The following is a 21,942-nucleotide window of genomic DNA, read 5'->3' on the forward strand; positions in this document are numbered from 1 at the left end:
TAATGTACAAGAATCATCCAGGCTTTGTTCATACTGTGGCTGATGCAATTCTCTTCAAAATCATTAAATACTGACTCTCTTGCAGTTCTGGGAACTCTCCACACCTGCTCAACAAGTGCAACCACACTGTCATGTGCTCAAATACCTCTTTTGCTTTGTGTCACTGCAAAAAAATGTTGCCATGTCTCTGCAAGAACACGACCAAGAGAAATTCCTGCACATTTATCCTACTTGGCCAATAAAGCGAATCTGATTCTGATGTGTCCCCCAAACTCTGCCCTCTAGTCTCTCTCTCCCTTGATCTTAAGTCTATCTATCTCTCTGCCTGGCTGGCCATCCTGTCTTCTGGTCTAGTCTACCTCTTTGTCTCTGTCCCAGGGGCCTCCACAGCGTGCAAAGTAGCCTGCGAAGTCTTAACTCAAACGAGACCCCTTCGCGCCCCGTTAAACCACCGACCTTCTCTGTCACTCCTGTCGCCCGCTGCTGCCGACGACGGGAGCCTGAGCTGCAAGCTAAGAGACCCCGAGCTCAATAAAAGTGTGGGTGATTAAACAACTCCCTTTAATTGCTCCTTTTGTGCAGGAATCAAACGGTCACACTTATTACTGAGGCAAGAGAAAGGGAGGCTGGGAGCAGTCGTTTCCACTGAGGGCCAGACACCCTCAGTGACCCGCTGCCCTCCCGTCACTACTCCTTTATCTGACCAAACAACGACTGTGTAGTGTGTGTTTACGTATGTGTGCGCGTGTGCGTGTGTATGTGTGCGCGTGTGCTAATGCCCTATGTGTATTTACCCATGTGTAAATTAAGTATGCAAAGAAACCCGCTGAAACAAAGGGAGAGCAGAATAGCACCAGAGCTCCCCTCAGTGGTCAAAGCTTAAACTACACACCAAATCCCCTCGGTTGGATCGAAGGGATTTGGAGTTGTGTGCCATCAGCCAGCTGGCTTTGGTAATGGGGGAGAAAGCCAAACCAGAGGACCATGTCCAACATGAGGGCCGGGTTTCAGAGATCATAGTAACACATGAACCATACACATCATCTGCAAGTCACACACATATATACAAATATCAGTACAAGGGCCCAACCACAGGCCCTGTCAAATGGGTCAGCTTACCAAGGGGAGGGGCCCAATTACCTTAGCCACAAATACACACATAAAGTGCCTTTCAAGGGTCCATGAGTGCTTCAGCTTCCCTATGATTATACCCACTTTCTACACACCCAGCACTTGTCGTACACATACAGCACATCCAGAGCCAAAACAGCCATCAGACTGGACTTTTGCAGCAAAGTAGCAATGTGCTGTTTTCAACTGGTTTGAAAGTAAAGAGCTTTCTGTGGTCAGAGAGAGCAAGCGAGACAAAGAAAGGGAGAACAGAGTGAGCATTTGGCTGATCAACAAATATTAGTGATCCTCTCTGAGAGGGAGGCATACCCTGCAATATTTCGAGGAGGAGAGATTACATTTAAAAGAAATCAATAACAACTTGAATGAATTTCTGATGTCCTGAATTGTAAACATTTAGATGTTGTAAGTACTTTTGCACAGGCATCCATGTATACTGGTATATTGCACTACTATTTAAAAAAAAAAACCGAAATCCATTGTTTTTAAGAAGCAAAGTTAGTTTTAATAGTGATGTTTAAGGTCAAAGACTTTGTTTCTAACGAAAAAGAAACATAACGCGAAATTTAAGGAACGGGATCGCACCGGCAGGCCTATGGCGTGAGATTCTGCAAAATATATGCCACTCAAGTGCCTATTCACTTCTGTTGTTTTTATATCAGCATAGCGCTGTGTGATGTAGTTTGCAACTGTATGCTAATTCATCACCTATATTTTTATTTATTTGCATTTGTCGAGTTTGGTCTTCATGTGACTGCGTAAAAACGCTAATACCGAAAGTAAATGTCATACAAACATCTCTTTTGTGTTTCTTTAGGTACAGTTTAGTATATGTTGATTCGATGGCTTCAAGCTTCTCTTTTTTTTTTTTTTTGCAGCATTCTTGCTTTTTACACGATAATCATCAAAGACTGACACATTAATGACTCGGTTTTCTCAAATGCGAAACCTAATTTCTCTATGACATGCCAGTTTTTTAATATTTAGCATACTGCCTTACCTTTATATCCTACACGTGAGCGCGAATACACAGGAAAACATGTTGATCACCAACACAGGATTCAAACAGAACAGAGGACTCGAGCAGTCTAAGCGGTGGTGGAGTAATAGTGCCCCCTTCTGCTTAAAATGCCGCACAAAAGCTCAGCAACAATAGACATTTCAACACATATAATAAACAAAACGACGCCGAGAATAAGACTGTGCAAAACCAGGCTTTATTCTTATTTTTTTGTCTGCATCGCCCCCCCTTTCATCTCGATCATAATCACCATCACTGTCATAACATCATCGTCAAAAACATTACTCACCAGTTACAGTCAGCGAGAGAAACGACTCTCAAAAACACTCAGTGTCTTGGCAAAAACAGGCATCAGCTGTTAGAAGAGTCCCAAGTCCCACAGTGGGTCAGCTGTATGTGTCCATCTTTTTCTGGGCAATACATTTCAACAAGCTCTCCAGTGTCCTTATGTACAATCTGTTTTGTTTTTGTGCCCCACAAGTCCATTCAGTGGTCAGTTTCAGAAGACAAAATCCATCTTAGTACAAACACAGTTAAGATGTTGGATATTTTAGTCTTGCTGATTCCATTAACATTTATTTTATCATGTCTTTTTCACCACTTCCCGTCTACTGCAGGCCCAAGGACAGTCAAATTGTCCAGTTTAGGCGAACGCTGAGTAAGTGCAATGTCTATTATAATGTCAAGAAAATACAAAGCCACACATACATACATACAGTACATGACTAACTGATAAACTTGTTTAGCTATACAACATTGCCATTCTCCAACGTGAAACCAAAGAGTTGCACATTCATGCACCTCTATATAATATCCAGTCTCAATTGCGTTAGGGGTGAGAAGGACGTGAGCTCACCTGGACTAGATAATGTTTGTAGTTAGAAAACTGTCCATGATTTTCTGTACAGGTGATTTTGTTTGTGGATCCACTGGTCAGTGTAGTTCATACACAAAAATATTCATTTTAAATTGAGATATTCATTGGATGTTTAAGTAGTAAAGACTACTTAAAAAGGGGTATATGGCAGACTGTGGTAGTTTTTAAACAGAAAACAAACTTCAAGTAGTTGATGTAACATGTTATATGACATCTGATCAACATTTTTTTTTCCATCAAGTGAGACAAGAGTAATGTGTATAATTTCACCTATATATTTTGCTGCATATTGCTGTTTTTGAAGGTCAAACCTGACAGCCAAAGTCACCCCACTGGGTTTTTAAATGCTTGAAATAACTGTTTGTGTTGAAGAACTACAAATCCCATTATTCTTCAAAACAGGAACAAAGACAAAACCTTGATGGAGCGGTAAGTCATCACAACAAAACACTGTCCACTTTATCATAATTGTGGAATGAAAGGAAGAGAAACAGATCTTTACCAAAACAATAAACTGAATTCATTTAAAATGAGCAAAAACAGTGCCAATGTCCTAATTTCATAAAAATATCAACAGCAAATTTTTCAATATATGAATCCTTAAGGAAATTTTTATTACATTTGTCCTTTTTGTCACAAATTCGTCCAGAGAGAACAAAGCTTCTTCTTTTTTTTTTTTTTAGAGCTCTGACATTTGGGGGTTCTAAAGATTTAAAGTGCATCCTTAATCAAAACTGTCTTAATCGTTCTGTGAAAAATTCTAATCATGGTAAACCCCCACATCAAAAGCAAAGTGCTTAATGTGTATGTCATCTGAGTCTAAACCAAACCAACACCTCGTGTTTTGGATTCTGGGAGATTCATTGAGTATGCAGGGATGAAACGACAGTGCAATACTTGCTGCTCAGGGGGCTAAACATATCACAAACATTAATTCATACCATTACTGAAAGAACACTGTATAATAAGAAAAGGGATAAAGACTTTGCAAACACAAAAGTAAAAAAATAAAAAATTCCATGTGTATGTAAATCCATCACTTACTCGTTTGCCACAAAGGGAACAATTATCATTTGGAATGGTTATTTGTTTTACTATATATTCACAGAGAGAAATAAATAAATAAATGGAGATGAAGAGTTCAAAGGAACAGTAAAAATGCAGCAAAAAAGAAACCAAGGTCAGGAGAGTGTGTGTTGATAATATATCCGATGACTACTGCCATTTTTCTTCACTTGTTTTAATGATATGAAATGAGAAAAGAAGACATTACCCCAATTAAGCCTAACTGTAGATTAAATGACCATGTAAGGTGTAACAATTTGGAAAAAGGAGAAAAAAGAAAACAAGGAGACCAGAACAAAGCAACTTCTGAAATAATGTGCTTAAGAGCTCCCTCATCCTTCATTATCAGGCCTGAGGACAGCCCAGCTGAAAACATTCGCTAAAACTGTCTGCCTGCCTGTGTGCCTTCCACAGAGAAACGTATGGATCCAAACACTGCTGGTGAACCTCCATTAGCTCGAGTAGATCTGGGTCCCAATCACACGCATGATCTCCTTCTGCACCTTAGGCTCTTGGGTGTTGATGTTAGCATCTCCTACTTGGCCATCCTCATATCTGCGCATAGAGAGAATACTTTATATTTCTGCTTAACACCTGGTCTTGATAGCGTCCCTGCCCTTTCTACTGCACTTTATTTTGGATATAACTGCCCAACTTAATGGCGCAGCTTTAATAAGGAAGACCTGTATTCATTCTTCTGCCTACATTCCTGGGCTGCTCGTCTACTTACATCACTTCCGCATTCCCACGCTGTCAAATTAAATTCTGTTGTCATCAATCAGGCCTAATATTTTTCTTTCCCTCTTTCTGCAAGCCGCTTTTACATACACTTCAAATCTTAGTGCGTTTTTGTCGTTCTGCCTTTCAGATTTAGATTCATGCGACCCACTTCCTCTTCATCTTCACCTGGCCAGAGCTGCTTATCCAAGTCTCCACCTGCTTCATCTCTACCATCACTAGTGTCTAGACTCCAGGGTGTCCTGCCCTACCAGACTCTCATCCCCAAATAATTTAAAACTAAAACTCTGTATGTCATTAAATCATGTTCAGTTTTTCCAAATATAGTTTACCTTATTTCATTTTAAGATTAAGATTTAATCGAGGTGTTAAGGAAATAGGCCTTTAAAAGGAACAACTGAGGTTTGGCTTGATGCTCCTGTCTGGGGAGCAAGGAAAAATGATTTTAGAAGTTGTGTTCTGACATCTTTCTGTTTTTATTCTAACCACACTCTCCATTCTGGAAATAAGAATAAGCACACACATAGCACAAGAGTTCATTTATGTTTAGCTGTCATTTGAGTTAGACTGTAAGAAATTGAAAAATTATTTTCTAACATATTGATAAAATCTGCTATTTGATCCGATCTTTAAATCACCTGCATCTTTACGCAGTGTAGCAGATTAAAAAACGAGAAAAAACAAAACAACATAAAAACACCAACTATGCATTCAAGAGTGACAATGACAAAATTAGATTGGTATGCCAACTCGATTTTGTAATAATTCCAAGAATTCAGTTGAAATTATCAAGGCGCTGAAAGTTACTGAAATACTTACACAAAAAAGAAGCGAGTACAGACATGGTCAGAAACCGGACACACCCAGATGTTTCCATGCTTCTGCAGATCCTTTGATGTGATAACTGTTAAAATCAGAGAACTATGTTTTATCAAAGGAACGTTATTAGAAATTGTAAACTGTAACAACAGTGCTTCTTGTTCTGCTTTGATTGTAGTGTTGCTGTTGTTTTGGAATTATCTGATACAGCATAAAATGTATTATAGCCTAAATGTGCTAAATGGCCTTATTATTCTAAGTGATCCAATCTAAATCTTTATTTTTATTGTCTCCTTCAATAATAGCAGTGATCATATTGCCATGACTTCATAGCAAGAGCAACTGCATTATAATATCTTTTAATCTGTAATAGGACTCTATTTGTATTTTACTTTATCAAGGTTTGTCAAGTTTGAAAAGGGTTGAGTAGAAAATATCAAAAATGTGTGTATTAGTTGTTACATCATGTCACATTTAGTCTGTAGTTAATTTATTTCTAAAAAAGCTATAATGATGTGACTCAGTTTAACCCATCTACCAATAATATTACGCCTCCTACATAATATTACCTTCACAAAGAGCAATACAGTTCAAGTTTCGACTCTGAAGAAACCTTGACTGGATGGGACGGCTCTGTTGAAAAGCAAACATCACTCAATTAGTTGTTACAGAAAAGGCGACGATGTAACTGAAGCATCCAAAAGACAAATAATTAATGTTTAGAAATACTGAAATTATATGGTTCGCCACAGTCAGGTCCAAGGTGAAGATACAAGTGTTTAAAGCATGAAAAACGTCAAAAAAGGCAAACTGCCTTTTGGAAACCAACTCTCATCTAACCATCAATGTTATTTTAAAAAGAAATCGGATCTTTTAAGAGATCGGTATAATAAAACTGTGACTCTTCACTGTCCCTCACCTGTGGTATAGTGTTCATGCGGTTGTAACGCTGCACTAGTTCATCTTTGGTGGGCATGCGGTGCTGTCCTTTCCCCATTCCTGCAAGAAGCAGCACACAACAAATAAAAACAGTCAGAACAACTTTACCTCAACTCAACCAATATGTGGGGAAAAAAAAAAAAAAAAACTTTCTCTGGTGAACTTTTGATGTCCTTGTCAACAGGTCCGACTTTGATATAAAATTCACTGCCCTAAATGGTACCAAATACATGCTACATGGAAAACAAGTAAAAAAAACAAATATTCAGCGTGAGACATTTTCAGTATTGATAAACAGTTCAAACAGTACTTGTTTTAGACTGTGCCTATAATTAAAATAATATTTGTACTTAGAAAATTAGCTGGGAAAATAAAACCAAGTAGATGTAATGTCAAAAACTGTAACATCTGTTAAGTGTTTTGCTTTGTTTTAAGAATTCCACATCCATTCTCCAAGTTAGCATATGTTAATAGCTGGCCCCCACTAGGAACACACTGTGCTGAAGTCCTTATTATCGCCAGCAAACTCTATAAGCCTTGAAACATCTTTGCAACCCTCAACTGACAAAGGCAAAGCCAGATGAAAACCAAAAAATGTGAAAACACACAAATCCAATGACAAACCTATTTTTATACAGCCACAACATGAAGCATGGCATGGCAGGTGGCACAGAAGCTCAGAGGCCCGAGACCCAGCACCCAAAAATGGAAACACAGTACAGCACAACAGGATAACATGGCAGGCACCCACAAGTGAAAATGGAGTGCTCCACGATGTCAATTAGGCCATGTAGCAAACACAAAGGATACTCGGTGAACATGGTGGAAAAAGCGAGAGGGGGGGGGGCACAGGGGTCTGAATGGTGATGAACCGTTCCTACCTGAGTATCCAAAAGATATGCTGGAGATGGGGCTCAGATAGATGCCCTTTCCGTACGCTGCCCCATGCAGCTTGGGTTTGAAAAGAGCAGGAAGGAAGGGTCACAGGACAGCCTTACACACACATGTATATATATGTACACTTGGAAATGCTAACACATACAGTGAAATTCATCTCAGATCAACTGTACTTAAATTAGCCTGTGAATGTCAATGATTTTAATATGGATGTGACAGTTCCCCTCAACAACCAAGCATACTAAATACACCCACACATGCAAAGTGCAAATCCAAATTCTGCAAAGTAGAAAGCGTCAAAGAGAGAGATTGTTCCAGGAATCTGAAGCAATTCATATACAGTTACACCTGCTAACTTCTTTCAACATTATGCATTAGAGATCAAGTGATACTTTTGATTTTTGTGCTCTGAATTTTTTGCGTAAATGTCCAGGTATTCAAATAATACTTGCATGAAACTTGAAATGTAGACATAAATGGAAAGAAAGAAAACTGATTATAAGGTGAGCCTTCTCTCTGCAATGTCTGCAGGGAGGAAAACAGAAGCGCCACATGTGTAACGACCAAAAGTCAAATTAAGAGGAAGAACAAAGAGCCACTTGACTGGGAATGCACGAGGGAGACAGCAGTCGGGACATTGCACATCTGGAAGAAATGAAAAGGAACAAGAGACAAGAGATTTTGTGTGATGGCTGGAGCTAAAGGCAGATTCAGTCATCCTCCTCCTCCTCCTGCTGTGAAACACAATGACAGAGGAAGAGTGTCAATGCTCAAGGTGAAATAGAGAGAAGGGGGAGGCAGACGAGCACCAAAGCAAGATCAAAGATGAAGACTTCAAAAAGTTGGAGAATAAAGAAGGCATAAATGAAACACATCAGCACGATAGAGCAATCATGGCTGAAAGATCCTTGAGATTTCAGATTTAATTGTGTTTAATCTATTTTCAGGACAAGCCTGAGTCTCTCCCGAGCAGCAGTCTTTATCAGCTGTATTGTGCAAATGAGACAGTCTGTTCTCTCTGAAGATCAAATCTTTTCCCTTGTTTTTTTAAGAATTATCTATGAAAGACCAGATTGATTACAACTACAACAAAATAAAAGTGAGAACAAATGCGGAAATTAATAAGAATTAAAAAAATTAAAATCACAAATATAATTGGGTATGCCCTTCTTTCCTGGAAAACTCTATAGTTCTTATATGGTCATTTGTTCCACTTTGGTATTAACAAGTTTTCTATAAACATTTGAATGATTTATATAAAATATTTTTGCGTATATAAAGAGTAGTGACAGTTACTAACCTTTCAAAAGAGATCCCTATTCACTCTGTTGAAGGCTGTACTCACTGCCACAGAACTTGTCCTCTGCGTCCTTTAAATACAGATCTAACCTACTCAGTGCTCTAGATGGTTGACCCCAACAGGGCACACAGGCTCTCAGCTGACACCACAGCCCATTTCCTTTGTCCCACAACAGGAAGGGACATGCTGTCTGCTGTTGCCAGCAGAGAAGGCAGAAAGAGGCTGACGCTGGCAAGGAAAATCTCCTAGTGTGCCCTGCTTGCTAAAATGCCAATTGCAAAGCTGATGAAAAGGAAGCTGGCATCCATTAACTGTGAAAATGAATCAGCCGGACAGCGAGCCTGCTTTGTGCAAGGGCAGGTTTGCTGTCCGATAGGAGATGCATCCAGCTAACTGCCAGGGTTACATACCTGCAGTTTGGTATAAGAGGCATTGACTAGTCCATTTCTCAGAACAGAGTGCCAGTTCTCTATATGGGAACCACTAGAGCAAGTGTAGAGAGGGAGAGATAAGAAGATAAAACAAATACCATGTGAATATAACAGTGTAATAGCGTGGAATCGCTTTTTCGTATTGGCTGGATCTTTGCTGTTCAACGCTGGAAAAAAATGAACAAAAACAAACATTTTGTTCTCTTTTCGTAATAGAAAAACTATAAGATTAAATATTTTGTGATAACATATTTTACAAAGTATGTTATCACAAAATATTTAATCTTATAGTTTTTCTATTTTAAAATTCATCATTTTTCATGAACTGGGTAATTGAAGCTTATTACTGGCAAGAAAGAGCAGCAACAGGGATGAGCAACTGGATGCTGAATATACTTGCATTTATCAGCATGTAAATTACTGCATAAGAGGATTTTTTTAAAATTTAATTTTAAAAAGAAAGGGTTAAACAAGCTATAAATCTTTTGGTTTTTAATAATTTAACATTCTACAAAATCTACAACTTAATTCATTAAAAGAGAAGATAACATCACAATCTTCCAGATTTATATTGGTTAATTAAGCCTTAAAACACGGGCAAGGAGTTTTTTTATATATATATATATTTTTAACTAATCAGCCTTTGAGCATAATTAAAGGAACAGTTCACCCCCAAATCAAATTTCTGTGTTTTTGAGCTGACTAGTGGTGCTGTTTATCCATCTGGATTGTTTTGGTGTTAGTTGATAAGTTTTGCAAATATCAGCTGTACGGATTTCACTTGAATATGATGAAGCCAGATTCTGCTGCTCAAAACACCAAAATACACGAATCTCAGCAACAACATCTATTTTCTGTAATCATGACCCAGTATAAGGTTACTTTTCTACTGATTTTTTTCAAATATATTATTTGGTGATTTGAGAACCATTAGGCAAGTGCCATTTAATTCCTTTATATGTGAGATGGTCTCTCTTTTTTTCAAAAGGTCATGTTTCTATTTATATCAATATAAAAGAAAATTGCAGTCAGGCTAAATTAAGTATTTGGCATTTATTGTTATCTGATTATTACATTTCTAGTAGGAACCATCATGCAGAGAGACTGTAAGCCCTGTTGGTGAATCAGTTGTACCCTGCACGTGCTCAGATGGGTTGTGAGTATCTAAAATATTCAGCACAGGCCCCATCTGCTACAGTACAAATCTGTATCTCACAGATATTGCTGGCTCCATGTGCTGGCTAAGAAAGGTGGTTTCTCAGTCCAGGAGAATGACCATTGCTCTGTGCTGTTATTTGTTATGGTTCCATAAAAATCTGCTAAAGTGGCCCCTTTCAGCAAATGCATAATGACCAGGTGTTACACTGAGACATGTTCATGTTTGCAAAGTATAGCGCTCCAAAGCTAAAGTATGCATTCATTTTAGCAGCTATGCTTGATTTGACATCAATTATTAAAAGAATTTGATTCCTCAGAAAATATTTCCCACCAGCCACACGCTTATAAATATAATAACCGCTAAGTGTTTTCTGATACTTCAGCACAGCCTAAATGGTTTTACTTCTTAAGCATTAAAGGCTTTAAAAATTTAAATTCATTTACTGACAACATGTTAAATAATGGAAATGTAACTCACTGGAAGGCAAAAGTGCTGCCGTATAACTTCTTGGCAGTGCGAAAACGAGCTTCCTTGGCTGGGGGGCTGCTGAGCAGGAGGAACTGGTGGGAGGTGTGCATGAATTTCAATTGCTGTTACGGTGAGATCATTGAGACGAGAGAATGTCAGAGACAAGTGGACAGGGAACGAGTACGTATCAAATTACACAATATAGCATTCAAAAATGTTTATAGAAGGGACATAAGGCAATATTGTTCTGGTTTCCTACCCTACTGAGAGGCAGCTTGACGATATGAGATCTGTTACTGGAAATAATCCTGTAGAAACATAGAGAAGAGATTCAAATATGTATATAAACTATATTGTATCATAATAGCATTGTGTTAATACTACTCACAGCAGACATCTTGACTTGTCAAAGTAAAAACAACACACCACTGAAGATGCTTCCTTTTTTTTTTCAAGTGTCCAAGTATCCCATGGCAATATGACAGTGAGGTGAAGTAGATAATACCAGAAGGTGAAAACACACAGCACAACGGATTGTCTTTACTCACCACTGTAGCAGGGGATGGGCCAAAGGGTCTAGTTTGTCCATCTGTTTCTTAATCTCCAGATATGAACCCTGGAAAAAATGCAAAAACAAATAAGTAAGCTTTTACTTGTGATATGAATATTATATAAGGATATCATCTTATAGATGCAGTCCAACCACAGTAGGTGACAAGTGGGTAAACAAATGTAGCACGGAGAAGACCATGCTACCACTTTGATTAACAAAACTGCATCCATGAAGATTAAACAGCACAGTTCCTTAAATTTAAAAAAAATGTGAACGGACATTGTCAGTAATCTCGATACACATAAAAGCCTACTTCCAAATACATTGGGATGCTATTTTTATCTGCATTTTACATGCCTTTCAACCCATTTTTAAAAAAAAAGCTACTCTACTATTATGGCCTTTCTTTCCCGCCCACCTCCTTCTTGTACCTGGGTCATTTCCCGAATGGACATTACACTGTCCAGTGCTTTTTGTAGTCTTTCATAATTCTTCTTCTGTGTTCACCGGTTGAGCCGAACATCCATTGTATGCAGTAAGAAAGAGAACAACATACAGAAATCTAAAATCACTGGAGACATACAGGTCTTAGGTTTAATCATTAGTTTGAAATATATGATATAGAAAAATGAATTGTAACAATAATTTTAGTTTGTTCTGATGGCAGAAGTGGGTTTTTTTTAAGCATGCAGTATGTCTTTTTCAAATTAAATGTCATGATGGAATTAAATATGATCTTTAGAAATGCAGTGAGGATGCTGACCTTTGGATTAAAGGCAAGAGTCTTGGGGTCATTGGGATCAACAACTGAAGGGTAAGGCTCAAATATGATGCTCTTACGGGGTGACTCCAGGGCAGCTCGACACATAGCTACAAGAAGGTCCACGACCTGGGAAGAGAGGGATTATATATTTATATTTTGTGCCTTCAGTTTATGCTGATGAGGGAAATTGTGTTTTTTCCAATAACACATATTAGCTACAGGTAATCAGAATTGGATCAAAATGTTGACATTGGTATTTTTGTTCTTATCTATATTTCAGCATCTTTATCTAATATCTAAAGGAATGGACTATAAAATCCAAATAATGTGCATTATTTGATATACTGAAGTGTTGTGGTCACCTCTGCTCCGGTGGCCACTTCCTCTGCAGCTCCAGACATTACACCCAGAGTGTAGAAAGAGAACACACACAGCTCCCTTGTGCACACAGCAGGCTGCATGAACAAACAAAGTTTAAACTACACCTATTTCAAAATCTACTACCCATACACAAAAAGGTACATGAACTCACACAATCTTCCCATTTGCTTACTCCAGTATTAAGTAAGCAAGAAAATCTTCAACCAGAAAAATGCATATGTATATTACTGACAGAAAAAAAAATCATAGATCATGTTTCAAGTTTTACTGATATGTTTTCCACTTATATGAGGGTTCATATTTCTGCATCTCTTACTTATACATCTACGTGTTTCTCTTATTTGCCTCTGGTACCTTCAGCATGGATCCATTCTGAAAGACATGCTGTTCGTCACAAACCACGCAGTACTCATTAAGTGTGGGGATCCTCTGTTCTGAGTACTTCATTATCTGTTTGGGGGGAAAAGCAGTTTAATTCTGAATTAATTGTCACCTTCAGCACTGCCATTCAAAGGAATGCTATTTTGGCAAAGTTGTTACAATGCCATGGTTTTGGGTCCTAGAATAACATTACATTTTAGAGCTCAACAATCATTTGCACAATACTAGGAGCTAATAGAATCTACAGACTGTATGGCGTGGGTTCACACCTAACAATCATGAAATCCCCAGGAGCCATTTATAAATTACTCACCAGGTATTATTTTTTATTTTTAAGTCATTCAAACAACATGTGGTATTTTAATGCTCAGGTAATTAGTTTACTTTTTTCTTAGCTATGACTGAGACAAAATGTAGAAGTGGCTTTGTAAGTGGACTGACATCTTTTTGAGCTCTAACCTGCACTAAGAAGCCATACTCCAAGGTAGGAATGTTCTTGCAGTGGCCGCCCGCCTGGGATGAGAAAAACAATTCAATCAGCTGCCTCGTGGTAATCTGCGCTGGGGCCCTGGCCGCCGGGACAGCCACAGTCTGATGAGTCAAGTGAAGACAAAGCATTATGGGAAAGGGCGCACCAGCCATGTTACGGTAAGGGTAGGGAAAGACTCAGGTGGGTATAGTGCAGGTGGCGGGTGACTGAGAAGGGGGTCAGAGTGAATCACAGCGGATTAAGACATAAAAAGAAAAAGAAAAACAAAAAAAACTTAAGTTTCTTAATAGCAGCATTTCACCACATACAATTCCCAGAATTACAGTACTTAAAATATTAACTTCAAACATTACGGGTTTCTACAACAGAACTTTTATGAGTGGAAAGAAAGTAAAGTTAAGAGCCTCAGAGTTGTGGCGTAAACACTGCAACCAAAACTTGACATGTGACAGTTAAAATATATGTTTACTGAGAAAGAGGGAAAGGAGTAAAATTTACACAAGTCAGCATTTTAACTGAAAGGTATTTCACATTTGGGTGTTGATTTGTCGAGACTTGCTCTGACCTGGCTATTTGGTGGATAGCTGAATAGCTCTCCTTTAGGGTTCTTCATGGTGCAGGAGATTGAGCGGTTCATTAAGCGCGTCACCCTCAGCTCAGGGACACTCAGCTTCCCTTTTAAAACTGTGTCTTGAATCAGAGGAAAACTTGGAGACCTGACAGAGACCAAAATACAAAGAAAGCTGTCATTCAGAGTTTCAAAGGGGATATGATTCAGAGCACAAAGGATTTAGATTTTAAGGTTAAAGAACACATTTTGGTATTTGATGCTGCTAACAACAAAATCTTAATTGTGAATAATCTCATTTCAAAAATCATATTATCTATAATAATATATGATCTAGACTGTAATATACTTGTCGACTATAGGCTTGGACAATTTTATAGTAACATCTTCTAAAGAAGTACACACTCTGCTCTAGTGATTCATATGTACTAACAGGTAATACTAGCTCTGACAACTGAAATCTGGCAGCAGCTCAAGTCACTAACTGTTACCTGCAAGAGCCAGTTTTGACTTCTACCATTGCTCTCAGTATATAATCAATGGACCACCTTAACGTGAGACTTGTCAAGTTTTGAGGATGTCAAGACAGGCTAGTAGTTAGAGGAGCTGACCTCCACTGAGTGGGCTGGGATTTAATCCCTTTGCACCAATAACTGTCAAAGAATGTCTGAGGAAGTCAGAAGCCAAAAATTGTAGTTACCCAAAGGGGAATTTGGTTGTGCTTGTCAAAGCTTGAATTTCAGTCAGTCTTCACAATGCTGAGTCAGAGCTACCATTACAAATGTGGATTGCACAACACTGGACATTATATTTCTTCATTTCCACTTAATACTGTACAGCTGCTGTTATTGTATATGTATATATTTATATTTATTCATATCTTATATATTTCTATACTGTGTATTTGTGTATTGTGTATTTTGTTGTACAGTTATTTTATTTTCAACTTTAATTTATATATTTTATCTTATTCTTTCCCAGTTAAATTTACCCTTCATTCTAATTTGTTGTTGTACAGTTATTTCATTTTTAACTTTAATTTTTATATTTTATTTTATTTTATTCCTTCCTAGTTAAATTGACCCTTTTTTAATTTTCATATTTATTTCCTATCTTATTCATAGCCTTTTTTTTTTCTTTAGGTCACGAGCAGTTGTGTAAGCATTTCAATGCATATCATACTGTGTATGACTGTGTATGTGACAAATAAAATTTGAATTTGAATTAGAATTTCCTGTTTGTCTTTTTTGCTATAGTTCACCTAATAGTTTGTAGTATTTATATGGTGTATTTATCCTGTTTATGAACGTAGGTAGAGAATGAATCATTAACCTCTTAAGCCCCAATGCCCCCTGATACGGGGGCAAAAAGCAGGAGATCGGGTAGGCTTGGGGCTTAAGAGGTTAAACTTTAGGTGCGCACAGTACTGTGTATCATGAAAGACTGATAACTAACTTAACTGGAGAAACATAGCATATTAGCACTTGTCACTACAGTCTGAATCAGCTTTGAGATGTTCTCAAAAAAGTCAATGTCTTCCATCACTATGCCTATATTATGTCAGCAAATAACAAAAGTACAAACAGACTACACAGAAAGCAAACATGCATTTGTGTTGAATGAAAAAAAAAAAGACAGAAATCAGAAATTAAATCTTACTCGGGATTCCAGAGTCATTTACCAATGGTGAAGCTGAAGTGTGAGAGAGATACCTACTTTGGGATGGGGGAGAAGATGCTGAGCCCGGCACGGAACTTCTTGATGGTCCCTCCGGCTTTGAACCAGCTGTGCCTCTTCTCCTGCTGGGCCTTGAGAAACTCATTACTGAGGTGCTTCCACTGCTGTGAGGTGAATGTGCTCAGGATCCTGTGATAACATGACAGTCAGGAAGGAAGACGCTAATTTTCTCTTTCAATCGGCGCCAAATATACCTTCTCATAAACGAAATATTACTATTACGTTAAACTAAGCTACTGAAACTAACTGAAATGTTTCTGCAGCTCTTGCTCACAATGGTACAGGTATAGATGTTTTTTAGGTCCCAAATTTAAGAGATTACATCACTTACTTTTTAAGTTGCAGGCCCAAGCTGAAACCTTCTTTATTTGACGGCTGGAACACTTCTACTGACGGCTCTAAATAAAGATGACTAATATTATTACACATAGTGAACAGATAGACACAAACTGTGTGTGTGTGTTTTCCCCCCCATTCTCCCTCTTGTACAGCCCACAATGTACTCATCTCTCACACTCATTGAGTAGCACAAATACAAAGTCCCTTCCAGAAAACCAACATCCACAGTGACAGCTTTACTCACCGGGTCCATCGAGATACTGAGAAAGAGAAAAGCGAAGTCTCAGAATAATTGGTTCTGTTCTGATAACTTTCCATGCCGTCGCAACTTCCTCCTGAGTCGGACACAGACACACAAATATGCAGAGTTAGCATCCTAATTAAAGACATTTCCTGTAATATAAATAGATGATAGATGATTTTATGATGCATTTTACTTTGCAAACTGTCAATATTAGAATAGTAATAGGCACAATTGGAAGAGGTGTTTCCAGTGAAGACTCACATCTAAGAAACTGATGTTAATATGAAGATCGATGTCTACATCATCAATGGTTCCATACTCCCTGTTCATAAACACAACAACATGTAGAGTTAATTTATCATGAGTAATCAAAGTTATACTCAAACCACTTCACGTGGTTATACCCTGAGGGTGGTGGTTTTTTTCTCTTTTGGCCCAGCTAGTTATAACAGAGTGCAAGCATGTTTAATCTTATCTCTACTTAGTTATTTCTTTCAAAACTAGTCAAAATTTAAACAGCTTGATTGCATATGTGTGTGTGTGTGTCTTACTATCTATGCTGTACCTGACAGAGATAGCACTGTCAGTGTAGATGTCTTTTACAGCCTCAATGTCTGCATCCAGTTGAGGGTGTCGATACAGGTCAGCAGCACAACTCCCCTGCAATAAGCAGCACTGGTCACAGTTATAGCAGGGAATGAATTCTCAGTGGTTCCTAATCTTATTTTCTTTTTAAATCAAACATATCCCCACACACCCCACAGTCCCGTCAGATAAAATCCAAGCACTCGTTACTGTCGTGTTTCAAAACAGTTTAAGTTTTTAAGTTAAGCCTTAAATTAGAGATTGCTTATCAAAATGAATTATCTAACATTTGATATTGCTACAGTTTGCACACAATTGTTCATTCACTGTTTGTGTTAGTTTGCATTTGTACCAGCTTAAGGTTTCAACTAGCTGCTCATTACTTTCATACACTTATTTTAACTAATCATCCACAGTATGATTTACTATGAGCTTGCAAAGCTCTGACTCAAAAACAAAATCTTTATAACAAAGCAATTTTTTTATATGAAACTATAGTTAATAACTTATATGGGATATCTGAACAATATGATATGGAGTGGCATTTAATCTTAATATTACAAAAATTAAAAAGCCTAAATAAAATGTACTATGTCTGTCATATATGTTCCTGATATCTAGAGTTGATATCTCTTCCCTTCAGCTGAGTGTGTAGAACAGATCACACAGTTTTGTTCTTATCTTCACTTCACTGCTTTCATGTTCTCTGACTGCACTGAAATGAGCGTTAAGTCCCAGACTGGATTTACATTTCAATCAAAAGACTTGCAAGATAACCACAAAAAGGATAACTAACAGATTAAGGTCTTATATGAGAGTGAAGCAATGAACTTTGTGAGATGAGATGACACATTAAATATTTGCATCAGAAATGAATTTGACTGAGGTACTTGGGATTACTTGGGCTATCTGGGGTTATGTAAGGTGTAGATAGTAAATGAAAATACTATGATCCTAATTTGAATAAAAACACAACATTCCCAGATTGTCACATATGGTAATATAAACACTTACACAACTTCACAAAACACAGCATCACATTCTGTAATTAATTAAAAATACATTTGGCCTTTTTCCAGCACAGCATTAGAATGCAAATGTCAGTCATTTGGCCCATCGGAGAGAAACATGTCAAAAATGATTTACCACAATGCCGTGACATTTGGTCTGAATATTTACAGTTCCCAAGAGAATCATCCCAAATGATTCTGATGACCTCTGACTTATTGTCTGCAGTTACTATTCGGTCAAAAAATCCTCCTGACATAAACTTAGCATACTGAAAAGTAGAGCTCTCTGCTCATGCATGTTAAATTGTTAAAAGATTACCTTTGTATCAACTGGGCTATAATATCACAAAAAAGCACTGTACCAAAGATATGAGACTTACATTTTCCTTCATAACACTCTCCATTATTACTGCTGAGGATTTAATGATGACAGAAGGCTTAAAATAAACACCATACATGTTTTTGACTTACCAACATTATCCTAACGTGAGGTGAAATTAACAAGTAATATGTATTTCAAAACCTGTAAATTAACCATGGTTTTGTTTGTGTCAATGTATTATAACATTGGGAATTTTTAAAAAAAAAACATACTTTTAAATAACTAGAAATAACCACAAATAAGCACAAGTAGTAAAAACACAATGCCAATCTCCTGACAACAGATTCAACAGAGATTTTGCGATGGTAACAGTGTTTGCTGTACCTGAATGCCATATAGGAATTGTTCTGATTCATTCTCCCCATCTGACTCCTCGTCTGTCCAACACTGTCCTTTGATGTCCTGTGGGCCCACACATTGTGAAAAAGCTATTATAGTGCAGTGGGACGAAAAAGCAACCTCTTTCTATCATCCTTTCATCTCCCACTTCCCTATTTAGACTTCCTTCGTGTGCTTCAAAATACTGCTTAAATAGCATCGCAAAGAGAGAGATGAAGGGACACGATTTATTCCCGACAGGATATTCTCTCAGTTCAACCCTTTTTAAACGAATCCTCAAATGACAATGAAAAAGGATGACTTTACAAAAATAGGATTTTATAAATAAAATGAACTTTCTTATCGTTTCCAGCAAAGCCTGAAACCCAGAGGTCCAACAGAATAAACCAGAAGAATGTGTTATATTTAATACTTAGATCTAGGTTATTTAATGTTTAAATGCCTATGGAAATTATTTATTTTGCCACGTCAATATAATTTAATTTAAAGCTTTTTATATCATTAACAAAGCCAAAAATTTTTTTACACCATTTTAATGATAAGTAATGATTACGCCAATAGATTTTCAGTTGTCTTACCATTGGGTCTGCTGTTATGGCTCTCTCAGACAGGTTTGGGCCTTTGATTAGTGCCAACCATGTCAGCCTGTTTCTAGGTGGAAGGAGTGAGAACACAAAAGTGCAGAGCTTTGATTGACAGTCTCACATTACTCCTCAGTATCACAAGCTCGAAAAATACAAATATAAAATGAAAAACAAACAAAACAAAACAAAAAAATAATAAAACAAGAAACAAAGAGGCCACTGCAAGTGACGCCATGCTTTGTAAACGGTGCCCTCCTCCTCTTTTCTTTAAATCTTCTGCACTTCACCTTGCCATGTATCCTAGCAACAGCCATCTCTGCCTTCTTTCAGAGTGGCATTAATCACTGCAGAGAGAATGTGTGGGAGATATGTGCAGTACGTTCAGTTCCAAGGATGTTTCCATTTTTTTGTTTGTTTTTTTTTTTCCAGGAATTTAACCTAAAAATATGAAAGCAGCAAAGGTTTTTATAGGCCTTACCTGTTGTAGACACAAGGCTAAAGCAGCACATTTACTTCTCTCACTGCACTGTTAGACTGCGATTTATTGTTATGAGAGTGAGGAACAAATGTGGAAAAAATATATATTTTCTGAGCTAATTTCCCCCGAGTTAGCCTAAAAAGAGCACTAGAGTTTTAAGTAATTTTTAACGCAAGAAAACAATAGCTGCCTCAAAAGAAACAACAGTCACAATGATTGCCAAAAATATCTAAATGATCCAGTCGCTCCCTTCTGTTAGATATGTAAATAATGCACTGCTGAAAATTACAATTTACATAGTCCAGCCCACATCAAACAATAAAATGAATGAAAAATTAACAAAATAGGAAATGATCTAGGAGGGGTGTAAAACACGGCAAGGTGACAACATAGCTTAGCAGTACGAGACTGAACGCCTTGAAAAAGACAAAGACAAAAAAGAACAGATATACACAAAGCCATTCATGGGATATATAGGTCAGTATAGTAAAAAGGATACCAATTTTTCATGTCTTCTTTGACTAGGCCTATTTCAGTACGTCTACATGAAAATTATGGGTGTCTGTTTTTGTGAGTCTGTCATGATCATGCTCTTCTCATTGTTGTAAAACACCCTTTCTTACAACAATAGCACACAAGTAAATTCTCATTAAACACTGCTATTCTCAAAACCATATCTTCTTCTTTAGCTTCTTCTCTTTTCTCTATATGCCTGCTGCCTTGCTGTTCTCAACCGTGCTAGCATCTACATCCTCCCAGCTCCCTAACCCGCCATTCCTGGAGCCTCTGTCGTCTCACATGCCAATAGTTACTGACACAGCGCCCACCCCCACACAAACACACATTTAGCCGTCCCCATTCCTCCTTTTGATAACTATTTAGCTTAAACACAGAGGCAGTCAGGCGTATTTTCCCCTCCCCCCATGCTCTGGAACCCCCCCACCTACCCCATCCATCCACACTTACCTCCACAGAGGATGGAGACTGGGATGCTGTCCTTGCCTCAGCTTTTCTCCCTCTTAAAGGGCACACCTGCCTCTCTCTCGGTGGCTGCTTTCCACTGAAATGATAGATGACAATAAGTCCTTTCAAATAAAACCAAACCAGAGCCACAATCCTAAATTCTAAAGTGTCTATTTCTCAATGCTTGTGGTGTGCGTCTGTGGGCAAGCCAGCTAGTGTGTGCGTGTGTAAGAGCCTATGTGTTTATCTATTACAGATCTCTGCTCTTACTGCTCTCTTATATTTTGCCTGACAACACTGAGGTGTCTGAGCATGCTCAGTGAGACTAGGCAAGCCAGTCATGTGACCTGCAGCTGACTGCACTGCTGCTGAGAAATAAGGGGGGAAAATGGCTCTGCATGTGTATGCATCTGCATGTGTGTTTGCATGTGGTGTGCGGTTGCATAAGTCAGTGTCCATTAGTGTGCTCTTTTACTTTGGAGGCAGCTTTTGGTTGATATTTTAATGCTTCACGTCTTGTTTAAATTTATTTAACATAAAAATAGTATAATTATACCACAAGCTACATTTGCAATGTATACTACATAGCATGCAGTTACATGCAATAAATATTTCATGCAACATAATATACTAACACTCCATGTTTTAAAAAGTGACTTATATTATATTAACATTATAAGAAAATAATTGTTCCCGTCTCCAAAATAGACTCACTTGCATGTGTGAGACAATGGCCTTTCAGCTAATCAGTCTTTACCCTCTTTATCTCCAGGTATCTATTTAAGAACTGACCTGAAGAATGGGAAGATTAATGGACAGGTGTCCATCCACTTGCCTGTTGTGAGGCTGTAGTCTGGACAGACATGCTTGGGACAGCCCCTTACCCACCCAATTGCTAGGTATTGGATAAGATAAAGGCAGATGCACAGATGACTCTGCTGAAAGAGTGTGATTGTTTACACCTGAGTTTGCTGAGTGTTTTGGAAAGCTGCTTTTTGATTGTTATTTATCCTCATTTTAGGTTTTTTATTAGTGTATTGTTATTCTTTCCTGATTATTGCACTGTAGAGGCTGGTGAAAAACAATATTTTGTTTCAACCTGTGCATTTCTGTAAATACCATGTGAAATGACAATAAACTTGAATCTTGATCTGCTGTGGCGACCTCTAAAGGAACCAGCTGCCAGAAGAAGAAAATAAGACATTTATTTGTCCCACAATAATGCAAACTAAAGGTCACTGACTCCAATGAAACGCTATAAATATGGGTTTTAACGTCATTCACAGCGATTTCATCAGCT

The 21,942-nt window shown here is 37.9% G+C and overlaps 1 protein-coding gene across 7 annotated transcripts; it reads right to left on the reverse strand.

The window, feature by feature from the left end:
• Positions 1–2,337: 2,337 nt before the first annotated feature.
• Positions 2,338–20,948, reverse strand: LOC102793099 (protein mono-ADP-ribosyltransferase PARP6). Of its 7 annotated transcripts, XM_087850455.1 has the most exons (24): positions 20,913–20,931; positions 20,646–20,739; positions 19,196–19,268; positions 18,603–18,680; positions 16,867–16,976; positions 16,563–16,623; positions 16,302–16,392; positions 16,050–16,116; positions 15,698–15,847; positions 13,979–14,129; positions 13,383–13,514; positions 12,897–12,992; positions 12,524–12,616; positions 12,162–12,287; positions 11,830–11,895; positions 11,394–11,461; positions 11,105–11,153; positions 10,855–10,967; positions 9,198–9,270; positions 7,472–7,541; positions 6,571–6,650; positions 6,221–6,284; positions 5,652–5,736; positions 2,338–4,649 (listed from the first exon to the last, which is right to left on the reverse strand). In XM_087850455.1, exons 3-24 carry the CDS (start codon positions 19,196–19,198, stop codon positions 4,547–4,549), a joined length of 1,929 nt encoding a protein of 642 aa, XP_087706581.1. In that variant the 5' UTR covers positions 19,199–19,268; positions 20,646–20,739; positions 20,913–20,931; the 3' UTR covers positions 2,338–4,546. The 7 variants fall into 7 exon arrangements, with proteins under 7 accessions (XP_087706581.1, XP_087706838.1, XP_087706713.1 ...); XM_087850712.1 differs by having other exon boundaries at positions 13,383–13,436; positions 16,867–16,961; positions 20,646–20,948; XM_087850587.1 differs by having other exon boundaries at positions 11,830–11,892; positions 16,867–16,961; positions 20,646–20,948.
• Positions 20,949–21,942: the final 994 nt, after the last annotated feature.

Source organism: Neolamprologus brichardi, chromosome 1, assembly GCF_056152115.1.
Source record: "Neolamprologus brichardi isolate AB-2024 chromosome 1, ASM5615211v1, whole genome shotgun sequence".
NCBI classification, from domain to species: Eukaryota; Metazoa; Chordata; class Actinopteri; order Cichliformes; family Cichlidae; genus Neolamprologus; species Neolamprologus brichardi.

Coding starts and splice junctions, on each gene's coding strand:
- LOC102793099 (XM_087850402.1), bottom strand. Junction 16,117..16,301: donor TCAGTATCTCGATGGACCCG/GTGAGTAAAGCT, acceptor ATCTTTATTTAG/AGCCGTCAGTAGAAGTGTTC. Junction 6,285..6,570: donor GCATGAACACTATACCACAG/GTGAGGGACAGT, acceptor GCTTTTCAACAG/AGCCGTCCCATCCAGTCAAG.